This window comes from Manis pentadactyla, chromosome X (assembly GCF_030020395.1).
Source record: "Manis pentadactyla isolate mManPen7 chromosome X, mManPen7.hap1, whole genome shotgun sequence".
In the NCBI taxonomy this organism is placed as follows: domain Eukaryota; kingdom Metazoa; phylum Chordata; class Mammalia; order Pholidota; family Manidae; genus Manis; species Manis pentadactyla.
The window spans coordinates 38,317,398-38,339,504 of record NC_080038.1 but is presented as its reverse complement, the minus strand read 5'-3'; the positions used below and the strand labels follow the sequence as shown (position 1 = coordinate 38,339,504).

Here is a 22,107-nt window from a genome sequence, read left to right as displayed (position 1 = left end):
CCAATACCCACATTTAGGAAATAGTAGCCAAATAGATTCATTATTTTTGACCTACAGTTTTATGATGTAGGATAATCTTTTTTTTTTCCAAAATGCAAATAGGCTTAATTCTTTTTGACCATGAACTTAAAACAATTCAGATGACACAGAAAAATCTAAAGAAAGCAAAAATCATAATCTCTCTTCCTGGAGATAGCTGTTCTTAATACGTCAGTGTATTGTTACTAGACTTTTTTTCTATGCATTTTCATATAAATGTAAACCTAAAGTGAAATCTATCTCTACATACTATTTTATAACCTCCTTTCCACTCAACAATATATCATGAACATATTTACATGACAGTATATATGGACCTAAATAACCCCTTTTAATGGCTACATAATAAATGATAAAAGATACCTTTTATTTTTCCTAAAAATACAATAGTAGACAAAGTGAAGCTAGGCTTGCCTTAAAGATTTTAAAGGAATGCAATTTAAGAAATACAAGTATATTTTATTTACTGACATATAGTAGCAACCCTATTAAGTGAAAAAGGTCTTCAAATACTCTTAACAAAATACAGCAGTGGTTTTAGTTGCTGAGTAAACTAATTTGTTTCTGTGCTGCAACGAATATTAACTGAACCCCTACTAAGTGGCATCACTGATCTAGGTACAAGGGATACTTTGGTGAGATAGATGCATGCTCTACTCACAGAATTTACATTATGGATGGTTGGAAACAGATAACCAACTAATAAGAAATAAGAGAAATATTAGGTATTGACGCATATCTGATTTACGTTTTCATTGTAGCATTTAAGCTGACATTTTGGTCCTGAATTCTGCAGACTGAGTCAAATCACATAATTACGTTTTCAGGTTTGAAGACAGTGAAGAACAAATAAATTATGAGTCATTTTTCTGTGCCCTGAACTGGAGAATACATCCAATGCCCGCATTGGAAGCAGTGTCATATGATAAAGAGGTAAAATTAACACCAATTTTATAAGCCATCAGTAGCTACCTCCCTTGCATTTTTAATATTCTTTATCTTTCAATTATTTTTCAATGTAAAATACTAACATCAGTGCTTTTAGAAAGATCATTTACATATTTTTGGGTGTTTATGTTAAAGGCTAATTCACTTTTCATCCTGAATGAACAACTGTTCTATAAGCACATGACTTTTCTTATGCAGCTGAATTTTTTTTTAACGTCAGTCACATCCAACTATATGGAAATTCGGATAATAGGTTACAGTTATAAATAGATAATAAACACTGTTTTCAAGGGATTCTGGTGACATCATCATGAGCCACAAGAGCAAATCTCAGATGGTGCCTATGTCAAGAATGCCCAGTGTATCTGTGGCTGTTCACACCTGTTGGCCTTGGGTGGACCAATAATATAGTATGAGGATGTGCATTTCACAGGGGATCCAAATTTAATATAAATATTCAGTAGAAAAATGCTTGGTAGGGAAAACAAAGTTCATGTGATCAAATGGTGCTCTCAGCATTGTGGAATTGTCTGAATTCTCTAAGATCTCTTTGGACCAATTGTCTTTAAGGAGTGGGTGGGTGGGTAGTGGTTTGTTTATATTTTAACATGCTCTAGAAGTGGATTTTCTTGGGAAAGTCCCTTGATAAAGCAGATGTCATGTGGTTACTCCCAGAAAGGAGGCATTTATTCCTCCCGGTCTCTGCTGCCCAGCACATTCTGGCCTGAACTGGTCTCGTGCCCCTGGGGAGTTCCCTCAGGCATACCCCGATTCTGGAGTGTCATGCAGCTGTAGAACTTCCAGATGGTTGGGAGACAGTGGTGGCCTTTGGAGTCAGACAGACCTCGGGTTGAATTCTGCCTTTTCACATACTTAGCTGAGTGCTTTTGAGCCAGTTACTTAACTTGTTCATTTATAAATTTAATTCTCAAGACAAATGATTAAGTATCCACTCTCAGCAGTTCTTATAGTCTGTGCTGGGATCCAGAGACAAAGGTCATTATTGCTACCTTTGAGGGGCCCACTGCTGTTGGGACAATCAGTATACTCATGATGTGCAGTATGGTGTGATACAGCCTGCATGGGATGTAATGGGATGAGGAGGAAGCTGCTTTTCAATCAGATGTCGGGGAGTGGGGAGGGACAGCAAGTCTTCTCAGGGGAGGTGACACTTGAAATTGCAGTGACGAATCGTAAGAGCAAGGTAGGAAAGTGTCATGGTATGGAAAAGGCCTTCTCAACAGAGGCTCTGGGACCGGAATGCACTTGTGCAGAACCAGAAGTAATTGGTGTGGCTGGAATAAAGGCTCAAGGGAGGAGCAGTAAAGGATGAGGCTGGAGATAACCTTGCAAGGGTGAGGTTCAAATATGTTCAGCAAGGTCTGGAGACATGGACAAATTTCAAGGAAGAGAGCGACAAGATCAGGTGTGCCCTTTAAAGGGAGCTTCCTCTGGCTGGGTGGTGGGTAGATTGGAGGGGGAGCATGGGACAGGTAGACTCATTAGGATGCTCTTGACTTCCTTTCTTCACCATAATAACAGCAAACCATCAAAGCATTTACATTTACGATGTGCCAAACGGTGTTCTAAGACCTCAGAATCTATCAGCTCATTTAGTCCTCATAGCAGCCCTATGAGGTGGGGATTTTTATCATTCCCATTTTAGAGATGAGGAAGTTAGAGGATCAGCAAGTATACGGTGGAGTCAGAATGTTAGCCCTGTTTTACTGCAAAGAATAAAAAGGGAAAAATCTTTTTAATTTAATTATTATTGAAGATATTGTATTTAACTAAATAATTAATTAAATAAAATCCAAAAGACCATCACATGAATGGATAAAGAGGAGGTGGTACATATACACAATGGAATATTATTCAGCCATAAAAAGAAAACAAATCCTACCATTTGCAACAACATGGATGGATCTAGAGAGTATTATGCTCAGTGAAATAAGCAACGTGGAGAAAGACAAATACCAAATGATTTCACTCATCTGTGGAGTATAACAACAAAGCAAAACAGAAGGAACAAAACACAGCACTAGACTCATAGACACAGAGAAGTGACTAGTGGTTACCAAGGGGGAGGGAAGTGGGTGGGGGTGATCTGTTGAACCACTGTGATGTACATTTGATTAAAAAAAGAAAGACCATCACAAAAACAAATCAGTACTGTCATTTGGTAGCCTTTTAATTCTTACCCATATACATATTTAATTTTTACATATAAAAATGATAGATGGTGTTTAGATTCTATCTTTCATTTAATGTTATAGTATTCTGTGTTGGCTTTCATCCATTTGTCCCATTAGAACTTTTCTCTAGCCCCCTCTACCTGCTCTGAGTTCTGGGCAGCTGACCTCTGTGGGCTGCATCAGTGGGTCCCCTAGCCCTCTGGCCTCCAGTTGGCTTGGCCAGTGGGGTGCACCAGCAAGAGAGTAGAGGGAAATCGTCTCTCGCTGCCATTCACCATAGATTGCCTGCCTCCTCCTACCAAGGGCCATAGCACCTGTCTGGAGGTCCTCTCTGTATAACTGACCCCTGCAGGTGCTGGTAACTATTCTCACACACCCCTTCAGCCCCACATGGTGGTAATGGCGCCCTGCTGCCATAGTCCTGAGGAAGTACAGGATCACTTATTAGGTTTCCTATACTCTTCCCACAACTTTGCATGTAGTCTGTTTATTGACTTACAGTTTGCCTATGCCCTGTTATTTCCTATGGAATCCTGAATGATGCACATACTTATTTTTGCAGGTTAGCAGCTGCCTTTGTTCTTCTCCTTACTTTCTACTTCTCTATGTTTTACCACCCCAAAGTATTTTACCTGTATGTTGGGGTTTCATCATTATTGTACACAAATAAAATCATACCACTTGCATTTATCCACAGTATGTTTTTCTTACTTAATAGTACATCATGGGAAGTTTCTCTACTTTAATACACACAGACCTCAGCCATTCATTAATAGCTGTAGTATGATAAAAAATAGTTTATGCATCCATTCCTCTATTGATGGACTTTCAAGTTATTTTTATATTTTTGCCTCTGAAAACATGTGGTATCTTATTATTTTAATTTTTTATTTTCCTGATGACTGTTGAGTTTGAGTGAAATTAAATTACCTGTTGGCACTACAACCCACAGTAAGAAAGACATTTTCTCAGAGCAGTGCAACATGCACATATACAATGGAACTAAAGTTTCATGGAACAATACTATTCTAACTACATGTGGTGCAGTATGATCTTTTCTGTCTTTCCTTTATCTTTTCTCTCTTCCCTGCACCCCCATTCTTCCTTTCTTTTGAATGTAGTTCATGACACATTAAGTTGATTTAAGAGCCTACTAAAAGATCACCACCCACACTGGTGAAGCTGCTGGGTGGGAAGGCCAAAGAGCTGCTCTCCCTGTAGCCACTCCTCTCCCCCATTTCATCTTTCACCTATTCTGGCAGCTGGGACAGTTACTAAGCTGTGAACTTCAGGGCCTTTAGAGAGGCAGTGTAGAGCAGGACATCTGGAATTACATGAACCCGAGTTCAAATCCTTATCTCTACTGTTGACTAACTGGGTGACTTTATGCAAGTTATTCAACCTTTCAGGTTTCCTCACCTCAAAAATACAGCTAAGAATGGTGCTTTCGTCAGGATGGTTGTGAGGACTGAGTTGGTACACATGAGACACTTCTCACAATACCCATACCACAGTAAGGGCTTAAATGTTAGCTATTATTATTGTTTGTAAAATGAAGATGCCATAGTTCCCCAAGTCAGGGGACTGGGCCATGAACATTCAACTTCAAAGGCTAAGATGAGTGATTCTGTCCTTAAAGGTAAGAGAACAGTGGCAGAACAGGAATGTAGTATCACAAAGGGCCTGTGCCTCACCAGTAGGCTCTTCCAATTGTTACTCACGGTGAGAAGAACTTTACTCTTAAGGTCTCTTAGCAGTTCTGCTGACCAACGCTAGAAGTGGTTCAGTCTGTGGGAGACATTTAGAAAGAGCCATTCCTTTTCAGCCAGTTGAAAAAAAAAAAAAGCATCGGTATAAAATGGAACCTGATCAGTTTGACCAATAATGAGAACTGAACTGGATTCCAGAGTGTACACCACTCTGGTTATTGTTTGAGAAACAGACATAAGATAGCTTGGGAATATTACCAGTGAATCTGTAGTCTCATAAATATGTAGTCTGAATGGGTTGAGCATAATATTCATAATTCATACAGTAGAATCAGTAGTGAAAAGTATAGTATCTCCTGAACCATGTAAGTGTGCTTAGATGTTGTATCTAATAATGACCTGAGACATTCTGGGACAGAGCCTGTCCCATGTTGGGTTCTTCAGGAAGCAAATGGAGTTTAATGTACAGGATGTTTATCTGAAACTGTCCTTAGTATCAACACCTGTAGAAGGTACTCTCTGCAGAGTAGGGGGAGAGAGAAGGTGAGCTGCCATGCAGGTCCAAAGACAGCCTTGGCTGGCCCACAGGGAGCTTTGGAGCTAGAATGTCCTTCCAGAGCTGTCCTGAGTTGGACCAAAATGATCTGGCCTATATCCCTATGGGTTGGTTTTGGAAGAGGTATGACCTTGGGTAACATGGCTCTTTTCAGTCAAGACAGCTCAGTAGCTAAGGTGATCTCTAGAGGGGAGTCCTGGCATCTGAGAAACTAAGTCCTTCCTCAGTGGGATTCTGAATGGTACATCAGAGCTTGGCATCTTGAAGCCCTTGCTGATTGTTTTTGGTATCAATGGCACAGCCTCCTCCCCTCCCCTGCTCCTTGTTACTGTCTGATCTTCTACCCGTGGCAGGGAACTGATGTGAGTGGTTAAGCTGGAAGAGGCCATGAAGAACTTGGACTTGATGTGTAGGTCTGTAGGGCCCAGCTGGGCAAAGAAAACCTCTCACTAGAGCTTTGGGGATCACTAACATTTTGAGAGTCTACACAGCCAAAAAGTCCCATGTGGGACTTCAGGAAAGATCCCTCAGGTTGTGAAAGTGACCCAGCCCTGAGTGTGACATGGCAGATTAAAGCTCTGTTGAGATCAAGGAACGGCAGGCTGAGCTCCTTTGTGGGAACATGGCCCAGGAATGCCAAGGGCTGGGGGACTACATGCTTCCTCCAGTGTGTGAGCTGTATAGGCTGGCTCTATCTGAAGTTCCAGAGATGCCAAGAACAGCTCTCTAGAAGTTACCAGCACCAACCACACTGGGAACCTGGATGTCTGCACTCTTGGGCTGAACTGGGGATCAGCCTCACTCAACAGGACCTCTTCCCTGAACTGGGCATCTTGCTGAGAAATGAGAAGGGACTTATTGGCTGATGAAAGCTGAGCAAGCCTCAGTACAAGATTCAACACCAATTCTGTTTGCCTCAGGGTTAATGGAGGGGATGGAAAATAGGGGTGGGGATTTGGGACCTCCCCAGTCAAGCCTGATTAACTGCATTGCATGGGGTGAGCAAGGAGGGGCCAAAAAAGGAACAGGGCCATGTGCTTCAGCCAACTAGAGGCTGAGAAGGGGGTGATCTGGTACACAAGACATGGGACTGGCAGGGCAGAGCATCAGGGAGCTCCAGCAGGGTATCTCCAAAACAGAGAACGCAGTGGTGGGGAATCTCAAAGTTAGCACCTCAGCAATTAGAGGGAGCCAGTCAGCAGGCTTGAAGCAAGCCTTCAGCCTCACCACAGGGGACAGAGCGGGCTAAGTCCTGATACCAGTGAGGGTCCAGCAGGCAGGAAACACACACATACTCAGCACCCTCAGAGGGGTCAAGGCTACAGACGTCATTAAAGGCTCTTGACAGAGAAGTGGGTAGGGGTTAAGGGAAACAGTCAAGGCAGTGGAGTGCCGAGACCAGCAGGAGTGGAAAGGCTTTACCACCCCGGTCTGGAAGAAGCAGGGAGGGACTGGTATTTCAGAGCCCCATGGAGGAGCTAGAGCAGTGGCAGCAGGTAAAGTCTAGCCATCGCCAAACCCTGGCCGGGCAGGGAGGGAGCAGGGGGCAGGAAAGTGGAGTCAATACCCTGCTGCCTTGCTGCCTCCCATTGGCTGGACCCACCCAGAAGCCAGGGAGCAAAGAAGCTCAGGGAGTGATGCAGGCCACAGAGGTTTGCCTCCGAGAGCAGAGAGCTCAGTAGAAAAGGCAGAAAATGCATCCCAAGGGGCAAATGGAGAATGACCTAGCATAGTCTGTCCCCAGAGTATAGCTTTGATTCTTAGTCCTGCTGCCCTTTGGTGAGATGTTTTCCTGCATGGATGGGTGTAAGCTGACCTTCACCCACCAGGACTATTTGGCCTGTAGCCTGGATTCTCAGGTGCTCCCTTGGCCAGGCCTCTGCCTGGCCCCCACAGCAGCACATGGTGAGCCACTGGGGCTATAATTTAACTGTCACTCCATTATGTGACTATCTGTGGTCTCAGTGTGTCACCCTAGTGCGGTCAAGGCCTGGAGACCCCTTTTTCATTCTGTTGTGCTTGCTCACAGATGGTAGCTGTAAAACTGGTAAAACAGATCCTGCTATTTAGAGCCTGTCTGGTTAATCTCAGAAGTCACGTTTTAAAAAATAACACTGAATCGGTGTTCATATGCACTTTATAACTTGCGCTGTGTGACTGGCCTCCTTATCTTTTGACGTTTCTCAGAAAAATTGGATGTGGCTTCATTTTATGAGCACTAGAGCTGCAGAAGCATTAGCAGTTGGCTTTAAAGCTCTCTCTTGTCCCAACAGGATGCTATATAGCCTTGGCAGTGGCGAGTAGGGGGAAAGTTGGGTGCACCTTGGGATACCCCACTTGTGGTGGGCCTCCTTTTGGTATTTAGGGAGTGGAATACCCTGTGACATTTTATTGTCCCAACAACCTTATGAGAAGCATCACTTCCAACCTATAGATAGGAAGCTGAGACTCAAAGGCATTCCTAAAGGTAAGAGTTCTATAGTTAGTACCAACTCTTTAAATAAGCAAAATTATTTCTAATATTTGAGATTGAATTTAACAGTTGAAATAAAATATTATTAATCATTCTCATTAGATTTAAAAAATAACCGGTAAACACATTCCAATTACTTAACACAAAGCATAGCCTAGTAGGAATCAGTGCTGCCAGAGTCTGCTTTGATTTAATGTGATGGGTGATGTCTACTTGAATTATATGCATAAGCCTATTGCCAAAACTCAAAAAAATCTGTGTCTCCTTGAAAACTTTACTTGCCCTGTAATGCACTTTAAAGAAAAGTTTGCTTATTTAAAAGCTACATCAGTGTTTAGCTACTTTCACACAGATGACAATTCTATTGAAGCTTTGTCTAGGGCAAAAAGAAGCAATTGTGAAATATTGGCATCATAGTAAAGATAGAAATGGATAGGAAGATGAGAAAATCTCCTGGTTTAATATATGAACTTCCTTATGTCATCAAAATGCTCTTGATTATCTCAAGTATTTGTAAAATTTCTTCCCATAATTAATCTCAGTTTGATTTATTGAAACTTAATTGTTTTTATGATTTTGTCAACTTAATTTGATTATTTCTGAGGTCATGTCAACCTATTAGCAGGAAGAAAATCCAAGGAAACCACATTTTTTCAATTCCTTACACACTATGGATTTTTCTCCAAGTTAACATGTATTTCCCATAGAAATGTCCCCTTCTGAGTGAGTGAGGGGAGTAACAGGGTGAAATCATGAATGTGATTCTATCAGCCTTACATTTGGGAGGAATAAAAATAACCTTGTTTCAGTGAAGCATGGAATTTAATTGGCTCCCAGTCTTTTCTCCTCATGCATCTGGTGACCAGTACTACAGTAGAAATTTTTAAACAAGGAGAGATAATCCGATTAAATTTCCTTTTAAAAATGTCAAAGCAAATAAATCCAGGACCCATGAGCTCACACGCAGCTTTGCTATTCTCCCTGGGCAGCTGCTGTTTTACTGAGTTTCCATCCAGTGCCGTCTTTGCTTTCAAGGGTCTGTGATTTTACAGATCAGCAGCTGTTTTTTTCACCATTGATGAACAAGTAATTTATTGCCAACTTGTTCAATATCTTAAGGAGCTCTAATGACAGCCAGCTTGGAAGATATCACGGAGCTCTCTTGCAAACAATGATTCCCAGCCATGTTGGAGTCATGATTTTGTACCTTCGTTAAATTTCATTCTGTATTTCATTGTTCTTCCTTCTTCCAGAAAATGCTATGTGGCATGTATTGCTTCTGCTCCAGATTAAATTGACTTTTTTCTTGAGATTTAGATACTGTCTCTTAAGTTATCTGGAAGTCACATTGGAGACTCTGGATACATCCAGTTTGTCAGGCAGTTGCTTTGTTCCAAGGTGTGCTGTGACTTTCATAGACATTTTATTAATTCTGATAAATGCAAAATTGCATAGTGTCTTTATTTGACTTTCTCTAGAAGAAGACTTGGAGACAAGGACTTGAGGGTAAAAAGTTTTGAGGGAGAAGTGAAAGAAACACTAGTAAGTGAATGGGGAAATGAGAAATGGAAGAGAAATGTCTAATATTATCAAACCAGTAAAAAATATGGCCGATAGGAGCTTAATCCCTTTGGGAAACAGGGATCCAGTGGCCGATATGTTCCTGAGTTATCCCTCCCAAAGTGCAAGGGAGCTGTGTTATTTATCCATCAACTCCTGTCAGTCATTGTTTGAGGGCTGCTCTTGAAATGGGGGAAAAGAATTAATTCCTAGGCATTAGTGGCATGTCACAGGGGTAGCCAAAGCCAGCCTCAGAGGCCAAAGAAAACCTCTCAGACAAAGGAATGCAGGTGCTAATTGTTAGAAGTCAGACCCAGTGAGTGCCAGAGTGGAAAGGGTGAAGACATCGGGAGGGGCACTGGCAGAGCCTGCTATACACAGACATTTAAGATTCCTAACATGTATCATCAAGGGAGCTGTTTTACAGAAGCACTGTCAGTCTTGTCTTCATCTGGAATGGGAGGAATCAACTGCTGTAGATGGGTTCTCCTGTTGTAACATTACCATGCAAACTGTTTCCGCTTAAAACCTATGTGCACTGCTGGTAAAACAATGTGATCTGGAGTTTTCTTCGCATTCTGTAGTGTAGGGTAAATAAAAGGTCAACAAAAACAAAGAATATTTTAACTCACTGCCCAGATTTTCATAAATATTCTGTAATGTTTAGAACATTTGTGGGTTTGTTAGAACAATCAGGCAGTGATAATATAGGGGATTTTCTCATGTAACCAAAATACCTCTTTATTTTACAAAGAGGTTGAATATGTGATTTCTTTAGATATACTCAATTACAGGTAAACTTGTGAAGATACCTTTTCCCTCTACTTTATTGATGCCTACTTTCCCCTTAGTTTTTAAATGTTATCTTCTGCTTCCTACTGTCCTTTGGGTCCCAATTTGATTCCTGTTGCTCCATTTAAACTAGTACCTGTGAAAATCTCCCTAAAATTGGGGGTTGGCTACAATTCTGGTACCAATTCCAATATGTGGGTTTTCCCCACACCAAGCAATTCCTGACACCAGCTGGGTATCCTACAGTTCAACTCAACTGTGACACTATCAACCTGGAGGTAGTCTCAGATCTCACAGGTTAAGTACTTGTGCCCACAAGACTGCTCCCCTCCCCTAAAGATGCTGCCCCTATGTCCAGGTTGTCACCTGTGCTTCTGACCAACTGGCTTTAGACCAGCAGTTCTCACAGAACTCACAGAAATATTTTACTTACTAGATTGTTGGTTTATTATAAAAGCATATACCTCAGGAGCAGCCAGATGGAAGAGATGCATGGGGCAAGGCACAGGGAAGGGGCACAGAGCTTCCATGCTCTCTCTGGGTATACCACTCTCCCCACATCTCCAGGTGTTCACCAACCCAAAAGCTCTTTGAACCCACTCTTTGGGTTTTTATGGAGGCTTCATTACATAGGCACAAGTGATGAACTCATTGACCATTGGTGATTAATCTCAATCTCCAGTCCCTCTCCCCTCCCTCGAGCTTGAGGGTGAAGGCAGGGGTGGAAGGGCTGAAAATTCCTACCCTCCAATCACTTGGTTGTCTCCACTGGCAACCAGCCCCCATCCGCTTTATAAAAATGTCTCATTAACATAACAAAAGACATCTTATCTTTTCCATCACTTAGAAAATTCCAAGAGCTTTAGGAGCTCTGTGCCAGAAACAGGACAAAGAACAAGTGTGTATTTCTTAATGTAAATCACAGTACCATATTGGCAATGTACGGATCTTGGGTTTCTCAAGCACTGCAAATATTCCTATGGTATTTAACAGGTATTTGAGCATAAAAAGTCAGTCCCACGCAGAACCTTGAGAATAATGATAAAGGGCAATAAAATCAAGGAAAGTGATATTGATGATAGAGCATAATGGTCCTGGAACAGTCGGGAAAGCATTGTTCAAGCCACAGGGTTTAAAGTGAGCAAGATTTAAAGAAATGGACTGTTGTTATGTTTTCATATTAAATTATCGTTAATTTCAAATCTGAAGGTATATACTTGAGTTTCATTTTGCCGAAGTCTGGCTTTTTGCTAATAAATTTAATTCTTCAAAAATTTTTAGTTGTCATTATTTCAGTATCAGTTATTCTATTTCTTTCTCTTTTATTGTTAGGATTTAAGTCATGATTTCTTTCTCAAAACAACAATAACAAAAAAAGAAATGAAAGTTATTTGCTGCTTAGTAAGCTGTGAGGAAAGATCTTCTACTAGTGACTTGTTTCATAAGAGAATCCATTCCCCAAATAATTTCATCATAATGATATGGGTTATACAATGTGTTTTATTATTTTGTATTGAAAACTTTTATTTTTAAAAAAACCTATCAGGGAATAGTGATTTTGAATGCATACATTTGCTCCTCTATAACATGGCCAAATTTAAAAATACTGCTAAAGAACAAAAATTGCTTAAAGTTTTATAATGAAATTTTTTAGGACATGTTGACTAGGTGAATGAAATTTTTACCAAGCAGTGGATTGTGGAATTCCTCAGGTCTTGTCTTCTCAAAGGAAAAAATTTAGTTGAGAGATTCAAGAGTTAAAGTCACAGGAGGCTTTTATTTAGCACACCTTAATGGCTGGAGTGGCAGTCCAAGTCATAGCATCAAATATGTTTCAGGTCAAGTTTGTTCTTTTTCCTGGTGAAACAAAGAATTGAAAGGCAAAGACACAATAGGGAAGCACAGCGAAAGCTTTATTTGAATACACTCCAAGGGTGGAGTGGGCCAGAATCCAGGTAGACACAAAAGCCTCATTCTTTCAGGGAAGGATTTATTTATCATGTCCTAGCTGGGAGGCACCTCTTTGATTGACAGGATGAGATCTTTTGATAGACAGTTCTAGTTATACAGCCATTTCTTTTGGTGCACATGTCTTTTCCCTAAATGCACACAGAAAAGCTAGCAGGGTTTGGAGAAGAGAACAGAACCACAATTTTATTTTAATGAGGTATGATGAGGTGTGGTTTGGGTGGGGTTTTTGCCTTGAACCTTATCTTCCCCTTCCCTGGCTGCTCATTCTGTCTTTCTACCTATCAAAATGACTACTTATCTCAGTCATCACTGATTAAAGTGTGGAATATATCTGTTATATATATATATCTATTGTAGGGGCAGGAAACTTTTCCTGTTTTCCTTCTAGGTTCTTTGGCCAGTCTAATAATTTAATTGAGGTAAGATGGATTAACAGGAGAAAAACAAGTTTAATAACATGTCTATGTCCTGTATATATGGGAGGCACCCAGAAGACTGAATAGCATCCCAAAAATGGGCCAAGCTACCACCTTAAATACCATCTTCAGCTAAAGAGAAAAGGTGTTGGAGGTGGGGAGTCAGTTATAGGAGGTGACAGGAAAAGCACAGTAATCAAGGGTAAGATGTTTGATGCAGATTTAGGTTGTAGGGACCAAGGGCAGGCTGCCCCAAGATGTGCCATTATTGTGACATGCAGATTATTTTGGGCTGAAAACCATCAAGGCCCAAAGGACTCAGGAACATATTTGAGAACCATCCCCCTCAACTGCATAAAATGAACTTGGAGGAACTACTCCAGGAGGAGAGCTGTCACCATAGATAGCTATATTATAATGCAAACTAGATGTGGTAGACAGGGAGAGATGTGGCTAGGTCTGTTAAAATGTGTTACTGTGCCCCATTGTTTCAGTGTCCCATCAAACATTTGTTTATCAAACATTTACTGTCTTCATATTCCTGCGAATTACTTTCCTTTTACTCTGGAGTCCTAGACCCTTACCCACTTCTCCTTGGTTCAGGATGACATACACACCTCATTGTCCCTGACTGTCTTTGGAATCCATGTCTATGGCTTCCCTGTACATATGTAATTAAACTTTGTTTTTTCTCTCCTGTCAATCTGTCTCATATCAATTTGATTCTTAGACCAGTTAGAAGAACCTTGAGGAGTAAAGGAGATTTATTCCTCCCCAACAAGATCATTGCCTTCTCCATTGTTAAGTTTCTAGATAGAGATTGAGCCATCTCCCTCTTTCTGGGACAGCACAGGAAATGCCATTACAAATGGAGAGTTCCCTTAAAAATGTAAATGTCTCCTACAAAAGGGTAACTTCTATTTGATTTTTACTGCTTCTTCTGTGTTTGCAGTTTCTTAAAAATACCAGCTTAAAATAATCAATGTGCCAAAGAGGGATACCTTGAGATGGCAAAATTTGTTCACCTTCAGTCTTGCTTTTGAGGCTTCAAATTAGCTTCATAATCCAGAAGCTGAGTTGCTTCATATTTCATGGAACCAGTCTCACCTCAGTCTTGAAACAGCTGTGTGTCATTTCAGGAAACGGTCTTGCAGGGAGGCTCCCATAGTTAGATCTATAGTGTGCTATCAATCAGGTAATTAATAAGAGGCATTTCTATGGAAACAAAAGAAAAACAAAGGTTAATGGTTGGAGCAAACTATAAACTAGTTTTTGAGCCCAGGGGCAGCCAGTCAGGATTTCTAGATGTCCGGGTTGAAGCAGTAGCTCTCTCACAGATATTATTGGTTTGTAGTTTGAGTGTCTCTTTCTGAGTGTACCACACAGTAACAGGCACAAAAATTATCTTAACATGGGCTATTGTGGCCATATATCTGACATTTATATTGTCATCTAGCTTCACATCTCAGGACTTTAGGAAAATGGGCAGTTTTAGTTCTTAGTGATACCAAGTTAAAAAGATGGGAAAAAATTGGGAATGTTGGTTTGGAGAGTCATAGCCAGATATTTGAGGAAACCAGAATTCAAGATCCAGCCCAGTTTATAGGCACAAAACAAACCCTTAAAGACAATAGATCAGAAGTAGAATCTCATATCCACAAAGATATGTTACTAAAGCAGAATTTTTCTTTCTAAAATCACCCTCATTTGCAAAGATAGCTAAGTTAAGACTATAATTTGCTTATAAATTAAGCGTAGTTTTAATAAACTTGGACTGATTACTTACATAAGAGCAGTAAGAATAGCTGTTGACCATGTAGGCTCTTTTTTTTCTTTTGTATCAATCTGCAATTACATGAGGAACATTATGTTTACTAGACTTCCCCCATCACCAAGTCCCCCCAACAAACCCCATTACAGTCACTGTCCATCAGCGTAGTAAGATGCTATAGAGTTACTACTTGTCTTCTCTGTATTGCACAGCCCACCCTGTGCCCCCTCCACATTACACATGCTGATCATAATGCCCCCTTTCTTTTTTTTCCCCCACCATATCCCTCCCTTCCCACCCATCCTCCCCAGTCCCTTTCCCTTTGGTAACTGTTAGTCCATTCTTGGGTTCTGTGATTTTGCTGCTGTTTTGTTCCTTCAGTTTTTCTTTGTTCTTATGCCCCACAGGTGAGTGAAATCATTTGGTACTTGTCTTTCTCCACCTGGCTTATTTCACTGAGCATAATACCCTCTAGCTCCATCCATGTTGTTGCAAATGGTAGGATCTGTTTTTTTCTTATACCTGAGAAATATTCCATTGTGTATATGTACCACATCTTCTTTATACATTCATCTACTTGGACACTTAGGCTGCTTCCATTTCTTGGCTGTTGTAAATACTGCTGTGATAAACATAGGGGTACATCAGTCTTTTTCAAACTGGGCTGCTGCATTCTTAGGGTAAATTCCTAGAAGTGGAATTCCTGGGTCAAATGGTATTTCTATTTTGAGCTTTTTGAGGAACCTCCATACTGCTTTCCACAGTGGTTGAACTAGTTTATATTCCCACCAGCAGTGTTGGAGGGTTCCCCTTTCTCCACAACCTCACCAACATTTGTTGTTGTTTGTCTTTTGGATGGTGGTGATCCTTACTGGTGTGAGGTGATATCTCATTGTGCTTTTAATTTTCATTTCTCTGATGATTAGCGATGTGGAGCATTTTTTCATGTGTCTGTTGGCCATCTGAATTTCTTCTTTGGAGAACTGTCTCTTCAGCTCCTCTGCCCATTTTTTTATTGGATTCTTTGCTTTTTGTTTGTTGAGGTGTGTGAGCTCTTTATATATTTTGGATGTCAACCCTTAATCGAATCTGTCATTTATGAATATATTCTCCCATACTGTAGGATTCCTTCTTGTTCTATTGGTGGTGTCCTTTGCTGTACAGAAGCTTTTCAGCTTGATATAGTCCCACTTGTTCATTTTTGCTTTTGTTTCCCTTGCCCAGGGAGATATGTTCATGAAGAAGTCACTCATGTTTATGTCCAAGAGATTTTTGCCTATGTTTTTTTCTTAGAGTTTAATGGTTTCATGACTTACATTCAGGTCTTTGATCCATTTCAAATTTACTTTTGTGTATGGGGTCAGGCAGTGATTCAGTTTCATTCTCTTACATGTAGCTGTCCAGTTTTGCCAACACCAGCTGTTGAAGAGACTGTCATTTCCCCATTGTATGTCCATGGCTCCTTTATCATATATTAACTGACCGCATATATTTTTCGGTTAATATCTGGACTCTCTATTCTGTTCCACTGGTCTATGGCTCTGTTCTTGTGCCAGTACCAAATTGTTTTGATTACTGTGGCTTTGTAGTAGAGCTTGAAGTTGGGAAGCGAGATGCCCCCTGCTTTATTCTTCCTTCTCAGGATTGTTTTGGCTATTCGTGGTCTTCGGTGGTTCCATATGAATTTTAAAACTACTTGTTCCAGTTCGTTGAAGAATGTTTTTGGTATTTTGATAGGGATTGCACTGAATCTGTAGATTGCTTTAGGCAGGATGGCCATTTTGACAATATTAATTCTTCCTAGTCGAGAGCATGGAATGAGTTTCCATTTGTTAGTGTCCTTTTTAATTTCTCTTAAGAGTGTCTTGTAGTTTTCAGGGTATAGGTCTTTCACTTCCTTGGTTAGGTTTATTCGTAGGTATTTTATTCTTTTTTATGCAATTGTGAATGGAATTGTTTTCCTGATTTCTCTTTCTGCTAGTTCATTGTTAGTGTATAGGAATGTGACAGATTTCTGTGTATTAATTTTGTATCTTGCAACTTTGCTGAATTCGGATATTGGTTCTAGTAGTTTTGGAATGGAGTCTTTAGGGTTTTTTTATGTACAATATCATGTCATCTGCAAATAGTGACAGTTTGACTTTGTCTTTACCTATCTGGATACCTTGTATTTCTTGGTTTTGCCTGTTTACCATGGTGAGGACCTCTAGTAGTATGTTGAATAGCAGTGGGGAGAGTGGGCATCCCTGTCTTGTTCCCGATCTCAGAGGAAAAGCTTTCAGCTTCTCGCTGTTAAGTATGATGTTGGCTGTGGGTTTGTCATATATGGCCTTTATTATATTGAGGTACTTGCCCTCTATACCCATTTTGTTGAGAGTTTTTATCATGAATGGATGTTGAATTTTGTTGAATGCTTTTTAAGCATCTATGGAGATGATCATGTGGTTTTTGTCCTTTTTGTTGATATGGTGGATGATGTAGATAGATTTTCGAATGTTGTACCATCCTTGCATCTGTGAGATGAATCTCACTTGATCATGGTGTATGATCCTCTTGATGTACTTTTGAAATTGGTTTGCTAATATTTTGTTGAGTATTTTTGCTTGTACATTCATCAGGGGTATTGGTCTGTAATTTTCTTTTTTGATGGGGTCTTTGCCTGGTTTTGGTATTAGGGTGATACTGGCTTCATAGAACGAGTTTGGGAGTATTCCCTCCTCTTCTACTGTTTGGAGATCTTAAAGAAGAATGCATATTATGTCTTCTCTATATGTGTGATAAAATTCAGCGGTGAATCCATCTGGACCAGGGTTTTTTTCTTGGGTAGTTTTTTGATTACCAATTCAATTTCTTTGCTGGTAATTGGTCTGTTTAGATTTTCTGTTTCTTCCTTGGTCAGTCTTGGAAGGTTGTATTTTTCTAGAAAGTTGTCTATTTCTTCTAGTTTTTCCAGCTTGTTAGCATATGGATTTTCATAGTATTCTCTAATAATTTTTTTTGTTTCTGTGGGGTCCGTTGTAAGTTTTCTTTTCTCATTTCTGATTCTGTTAATGTGTGTAGATTCTCTTTTTCTCATAATAAGTCTTGCTAGGGGCTTATCTATTTTGTTTATTTTTTCAAAGAACCAGTTCATGGTTTCATTGATTTTTTTTCTATTGTTTTTTATTATTATCAATGTTACTTATTTCTTCTCTGATCTTTATTATGTGCCTGCTTCTGCTGACTTTGGGCCTCATTTGTTCTTCTTCTTCCAGTTTCAATAATTGTGACTTTAGACTATTCATTTGGGATTTTTCTTCTTTCTTTAAGTAGGCCTGCATTGCTATGTACTTTCCTCTTAGAACTGCCTTCACTGTGTCCCACAGAAGTTGGGACTTCATGCTGTCATTGCCATTTGTCTCCATATATTGCTTGATCTCTGTTTTCATTTGGTCATTAATCCATTGATTATTTAGAAGCATGTTGTTAAGCCTCCATGTGTTTGTGAGTCCTTTTGTTTCCTTTGTACAATTTATTTCTAGTTTTATACCTTTGTGGTCTGAAAAGTTGGTTGGTAGGATTTCAATCTTTTGGAATTTACTGAGGCTCTTTTTGTGGCCTAGTATGTGGTCTACTCTGGAAAATGTTCCATGTGCACTTGAGAAGAATGTGTATCCTGTTGCTTTTGGATGTAGAGTGCTATAGATGTCTGTTAGGTCCATCTGTTCTAGTGTGTTGTTCAGTACCTCTGTGTCCTTCCTTATTTTCTGTCTGGTAGATCTGTCCTTTGGAGTGAGTGGTGTTTTGAAGTCTCCTAGAATGAATGCTTTGCATTCTATTTCCTCCTTTAATTCTGTTAGTATTTGTTTCACATATGTTGGTGCTACTTTATTGGGTGCATAGATATTTATAATGTTATATCCTCTTGTTGGACTGAGCCCTTTATCATTATGTAATGTCCTTCTTTATCTCTTGTTACTTTCTTTGTTTTGAAGTCTATTTTGTCTGACACTAGTACTGCAACAGCTGCTTTTTTCTCCCTATTGTTTGCATGAAATGTCTTTTCCCATCCCTTGACTTTTAGTCTGTGTATGTCTTTGGGTTTGAGGTGAGTCTCTTGTAAGCAGCATATAGATGGGGTCTTGCTTTTTTATCCGTTCTGTTACTCTGTGTCTTTTGATTGGTGCATTCAGTCCATTTACATTTAGGGTGATTATTGAAAGATATATACTTATTGCCATTGCAGGCTTTAGATTTGTGGTTACCAATGGTTCATGGGTAGCTTCTTTACTATCTTACTGTCTAACTTAACTCACTTATTAAGCTACTGTATACACAGTCTGATGATTCTTTATTTCTCTCCCTTCTTATTCCTCCTCCTCCATTCTTTATATGTTAGATGTTTTATTTTGTACTCTTTTGTGTTTCCTTTGACTGTTTTTGTCCATAGTTGATTTTATTTTTTGCCTTTAGTTAATATTTGGTTGGTCTGCTTTATTTGGTGTGATTTTATTTTCTCTGGTGACATCTATTTAGCCTTAGGAGTGCTTCCATCTAGTGCAGTCCTTTTAAAATATCCTATAGAGGTAGTTTGTGGGAGGCAAATTCCCTCAACGTCTGTTTGTCTGGGAATTGTTTAATCCCTCCTTCATATTTAAATGATAATTGTGCTAGATACAGTATTCTTGGTTCAAGGCCCTTCTGTTTCGTTGCATTAAATATATCATGCCATTCTCTTCTTGCCTGTAAGGTTTCTGTTGAGACGTCTGATGATAGCCTGATGGGTTTTCCTTTGTAGGTGACCTTTTTTCTCTCTCTGGCTGCCTTAAATACTTTGTCCTTGTCTTTGATTTTTGCCATTTTAATTATTATGTGTCTTGGTGTTGTCCTCCTTGGGTCCCTTGTATTGGGAGTTCTGTAGGCCTCCATGCTCTGAGAGACTATTACCTCTCCCAGTTTGGAGAAGTTTTCAGCAATTATTTCTTCAAGGACACTTTCTTTCCTTTTTTCTCTCTCTTCTTCTTCTGGTACTCCTATAATGCGAATATTGTTCCATCTGTATTGCTCACACAGTTCTCTTAATATCTTTTGTTCCTGGAGATCCTTTATCTCTCTCTGCCTCAGCTTCTCTGTATTCCTGTTCTCTGATTTCTTTTCCATTAACGGCCTCTTGCACCTCATCCAGTCTGTTCTTAAGCCCTTCCAGAGATTGTTTTATTTCTGTATTCTCCCTCCCTACTTGCTCCTTTAGCTCTTGCTTATTTTTCTGCAGGTCAATCAGCATGGTTATGACCTTTATTTTGAATTCCTTTTTGGGGAGATTGGTGAAATATATCTCCCCAGGCCCTGTCTCAGGGGTTGTGAGGGTAATTCTGGACTGGACCAAATTTTTCTGCCTTTTCATGGTGATAGAGATAGCTGTAGGCAGGTAGCGCATGTGTCAGCTGGGAGAACAAAGTCCTTTCCTGTTTGCTGGTCACCTTGCCCTTCTCTGATGCTTGTGTTGGTTACCCGCACTCCTGGAGCAGCCTCTGGATTAATCCCCTAAGCTGCCGTGTGCGGGGTCACCATCAGGGTAGCCCAGAGACTTGCAGGGAGTGGCAGGCACATTGGGTGTGCTCTCCTGTGAGGGCGGCCACCCTTTGTGCCTTGCCCTGGTTTCTTCTCCCTGCACCAGGCATCTGCGTGCTGGCAGCAGCCGTTGGGTCTCGCCTGGATGGCTGTGTGCCGGGAGGATGTTCTGGGTGTTTGCTGGGGGCGCCATGTCTCCCAGGCTGCTCCGCCACTGCCGTACGCATGCTCAACCACTCCCTGTTTCTTGCACTGCTGCCGCAGGCACGTGCAGCTGCTCCGCCACCACCGCCATTCTGAGGCTACTGGGCCACTGTGTCGAGGGCTGTGCTGGCCAGTGGAATGACTGGCAGGCTGCTTATTGCCTTGAGAGGCTTCAGTGGTGCGCTGCTGCCCAGGGCGTTAGGGCGTCTGGAGTTCCCCGGAATTCCCAGCAGCTGTGCTGTGTGTGCCGGGATGATTTCCTCCAGCTGTGTGTTCCCTGTCCCTTTAAGACTTTCAAGAAGCACTCGCTTTTCTTTTGTCCCTTTGGAGCCGGTTGCGGTTACATGCTCGCAGATTTTGCTTTTCCGTTTCTCTGTTATCCAGCACACTGTGCACTGTGTGTCTGTTCTCCTGGTGCGGATTACTAGAGCTGGTTGTTTAGCAGTCCTTGGCTTTCACTCCCTCCCTGCTTCTACTCCTTTTCTCCCGCCAGGGAGCTTGGGTGGAGGTTGCTCTTGGGTCCCGCTGGGCCACGGCTTGTACCTTACCCCTTTCGTGAGATGCTGAGTTCTCACAGATGTAGATGTAGCCTGGCTGTTGTACTGTGTCCACTGGTCTCTCTTTTAGGTATAGTTGTATTTGTTGTATTTGCAAAATATATATGGTTTTGGGAGATTTCCGCTGCCCTACTCACACCGCCATCTTGGCTCCTCCCCATGTAGGCTCTTTTAAGTCCACTTTGCTGGGACTTTTCATGTGAAATCTAAGATTTAACTTTTGAAAACTTCTCAAGCCCAAATAACTGAGCCAAGGACTTGCTGTCAGACTTGCCTGCAATATCTATAGATTTGGGTGAATTCCTCTCTTCTTGAGGTCACCAAAATATCCTGAAGTTCCTGCACCTGCTAGGAAGTAATGTTCCTTACTCACTTGGTAAGGCTGGGAACCCTGTAAGCAAGATACCAGGATGTTTTTCCAAGGGTCTTTATTGGATCCAAAAAGTCAACCTTAGTTACTTAAAGCTGTCTACTCATATCTGAGTCTATATGTGCCTTTTTTATGTGACATTCCAGTCAAAGCATTGGTGGTAATAACCAATATTTCCCATTATGTACTCTTAAGAGAACAGATTCTTACTGAACTTACATAAATAAACGTATTGATAAGAACATAGAACAATACTCATTAAGAGTTTCCAAATTCTGGAGGGATCAAATAGGGAGAAAAAGATAAACAGTTCAATTTGTTTACAAAAGTGTATTTTTTCAAATTTGTTTTAAGTCATAGTTAGCTTAAGAGAAGAATTTTCCTTAAGTTCAAGTTTTCTTACAACAAAACATTAAAACAACCGAGCAATGTCTTAAAGAAAAAAGTCATAAAAATTATAATCATCCTACTGAGTTCATTCAGTCCCATGATATTGATTCTTGTTCTGCTTGAATCCAGTTTTCCACTCTTCTGGAAATTCCTACCCAGTTCAGTTTTATGATCTTAAGGTTTCATAAACCTGTATTATTCAGAAGTCCTTTCCATGAAGGTGAAACACATTTGCAGAAGCACTAGAGTGAAACAATAGCTGACTGTAAGTGACAAGACTTTAAAATGCCTATGGTTAAACATGTAATGAGAGTTCATTACAATGCAGTTGACAAGGAATTTGGTTATTTCTGTGACACAACATGTCAGGACAATAATTAGGATTATTAGTGAAAATATACCAGGACATACCAGATTTCTCGGCATTTCTTAAAATTTCTAGGACACTTATTTTAATAACATGTATCTACATAAATATAATCACTTTCCATGTAATTTAACGTACCAAATAAATAAGCCTAATTTTAACAAATCTTTTGAGATGTTTCAGGGACCCTCTGGAATATCCCTAAGTTTCTTCTAGATCAAAAAGACTTCGTGTAGAAT

At 40.4% G+C, this 22,107-nt stretch overlaps 1 protein-coding gene across 1 annotated transcript in view; it reads left to right on the top strand.

Annotated features, from left to right (window-relative positions):
- Positions 1-22,107, top strand: part of EFHC2 (EF-hand domain containing 2) — a 121,941-nt gene that overhangs the window by 88,099 nt on the left and 11,735 nt on the right. The window contains exon 13 of the mRNA XM_057495350.1: positions 867-972. Within this exon, the coding sequence (XP_057351333.1) occupies positions 867-972 (106 nt within the window). The remainder of the gene's footprint in view (positions 1-866; positions 973-22,107) is intronic.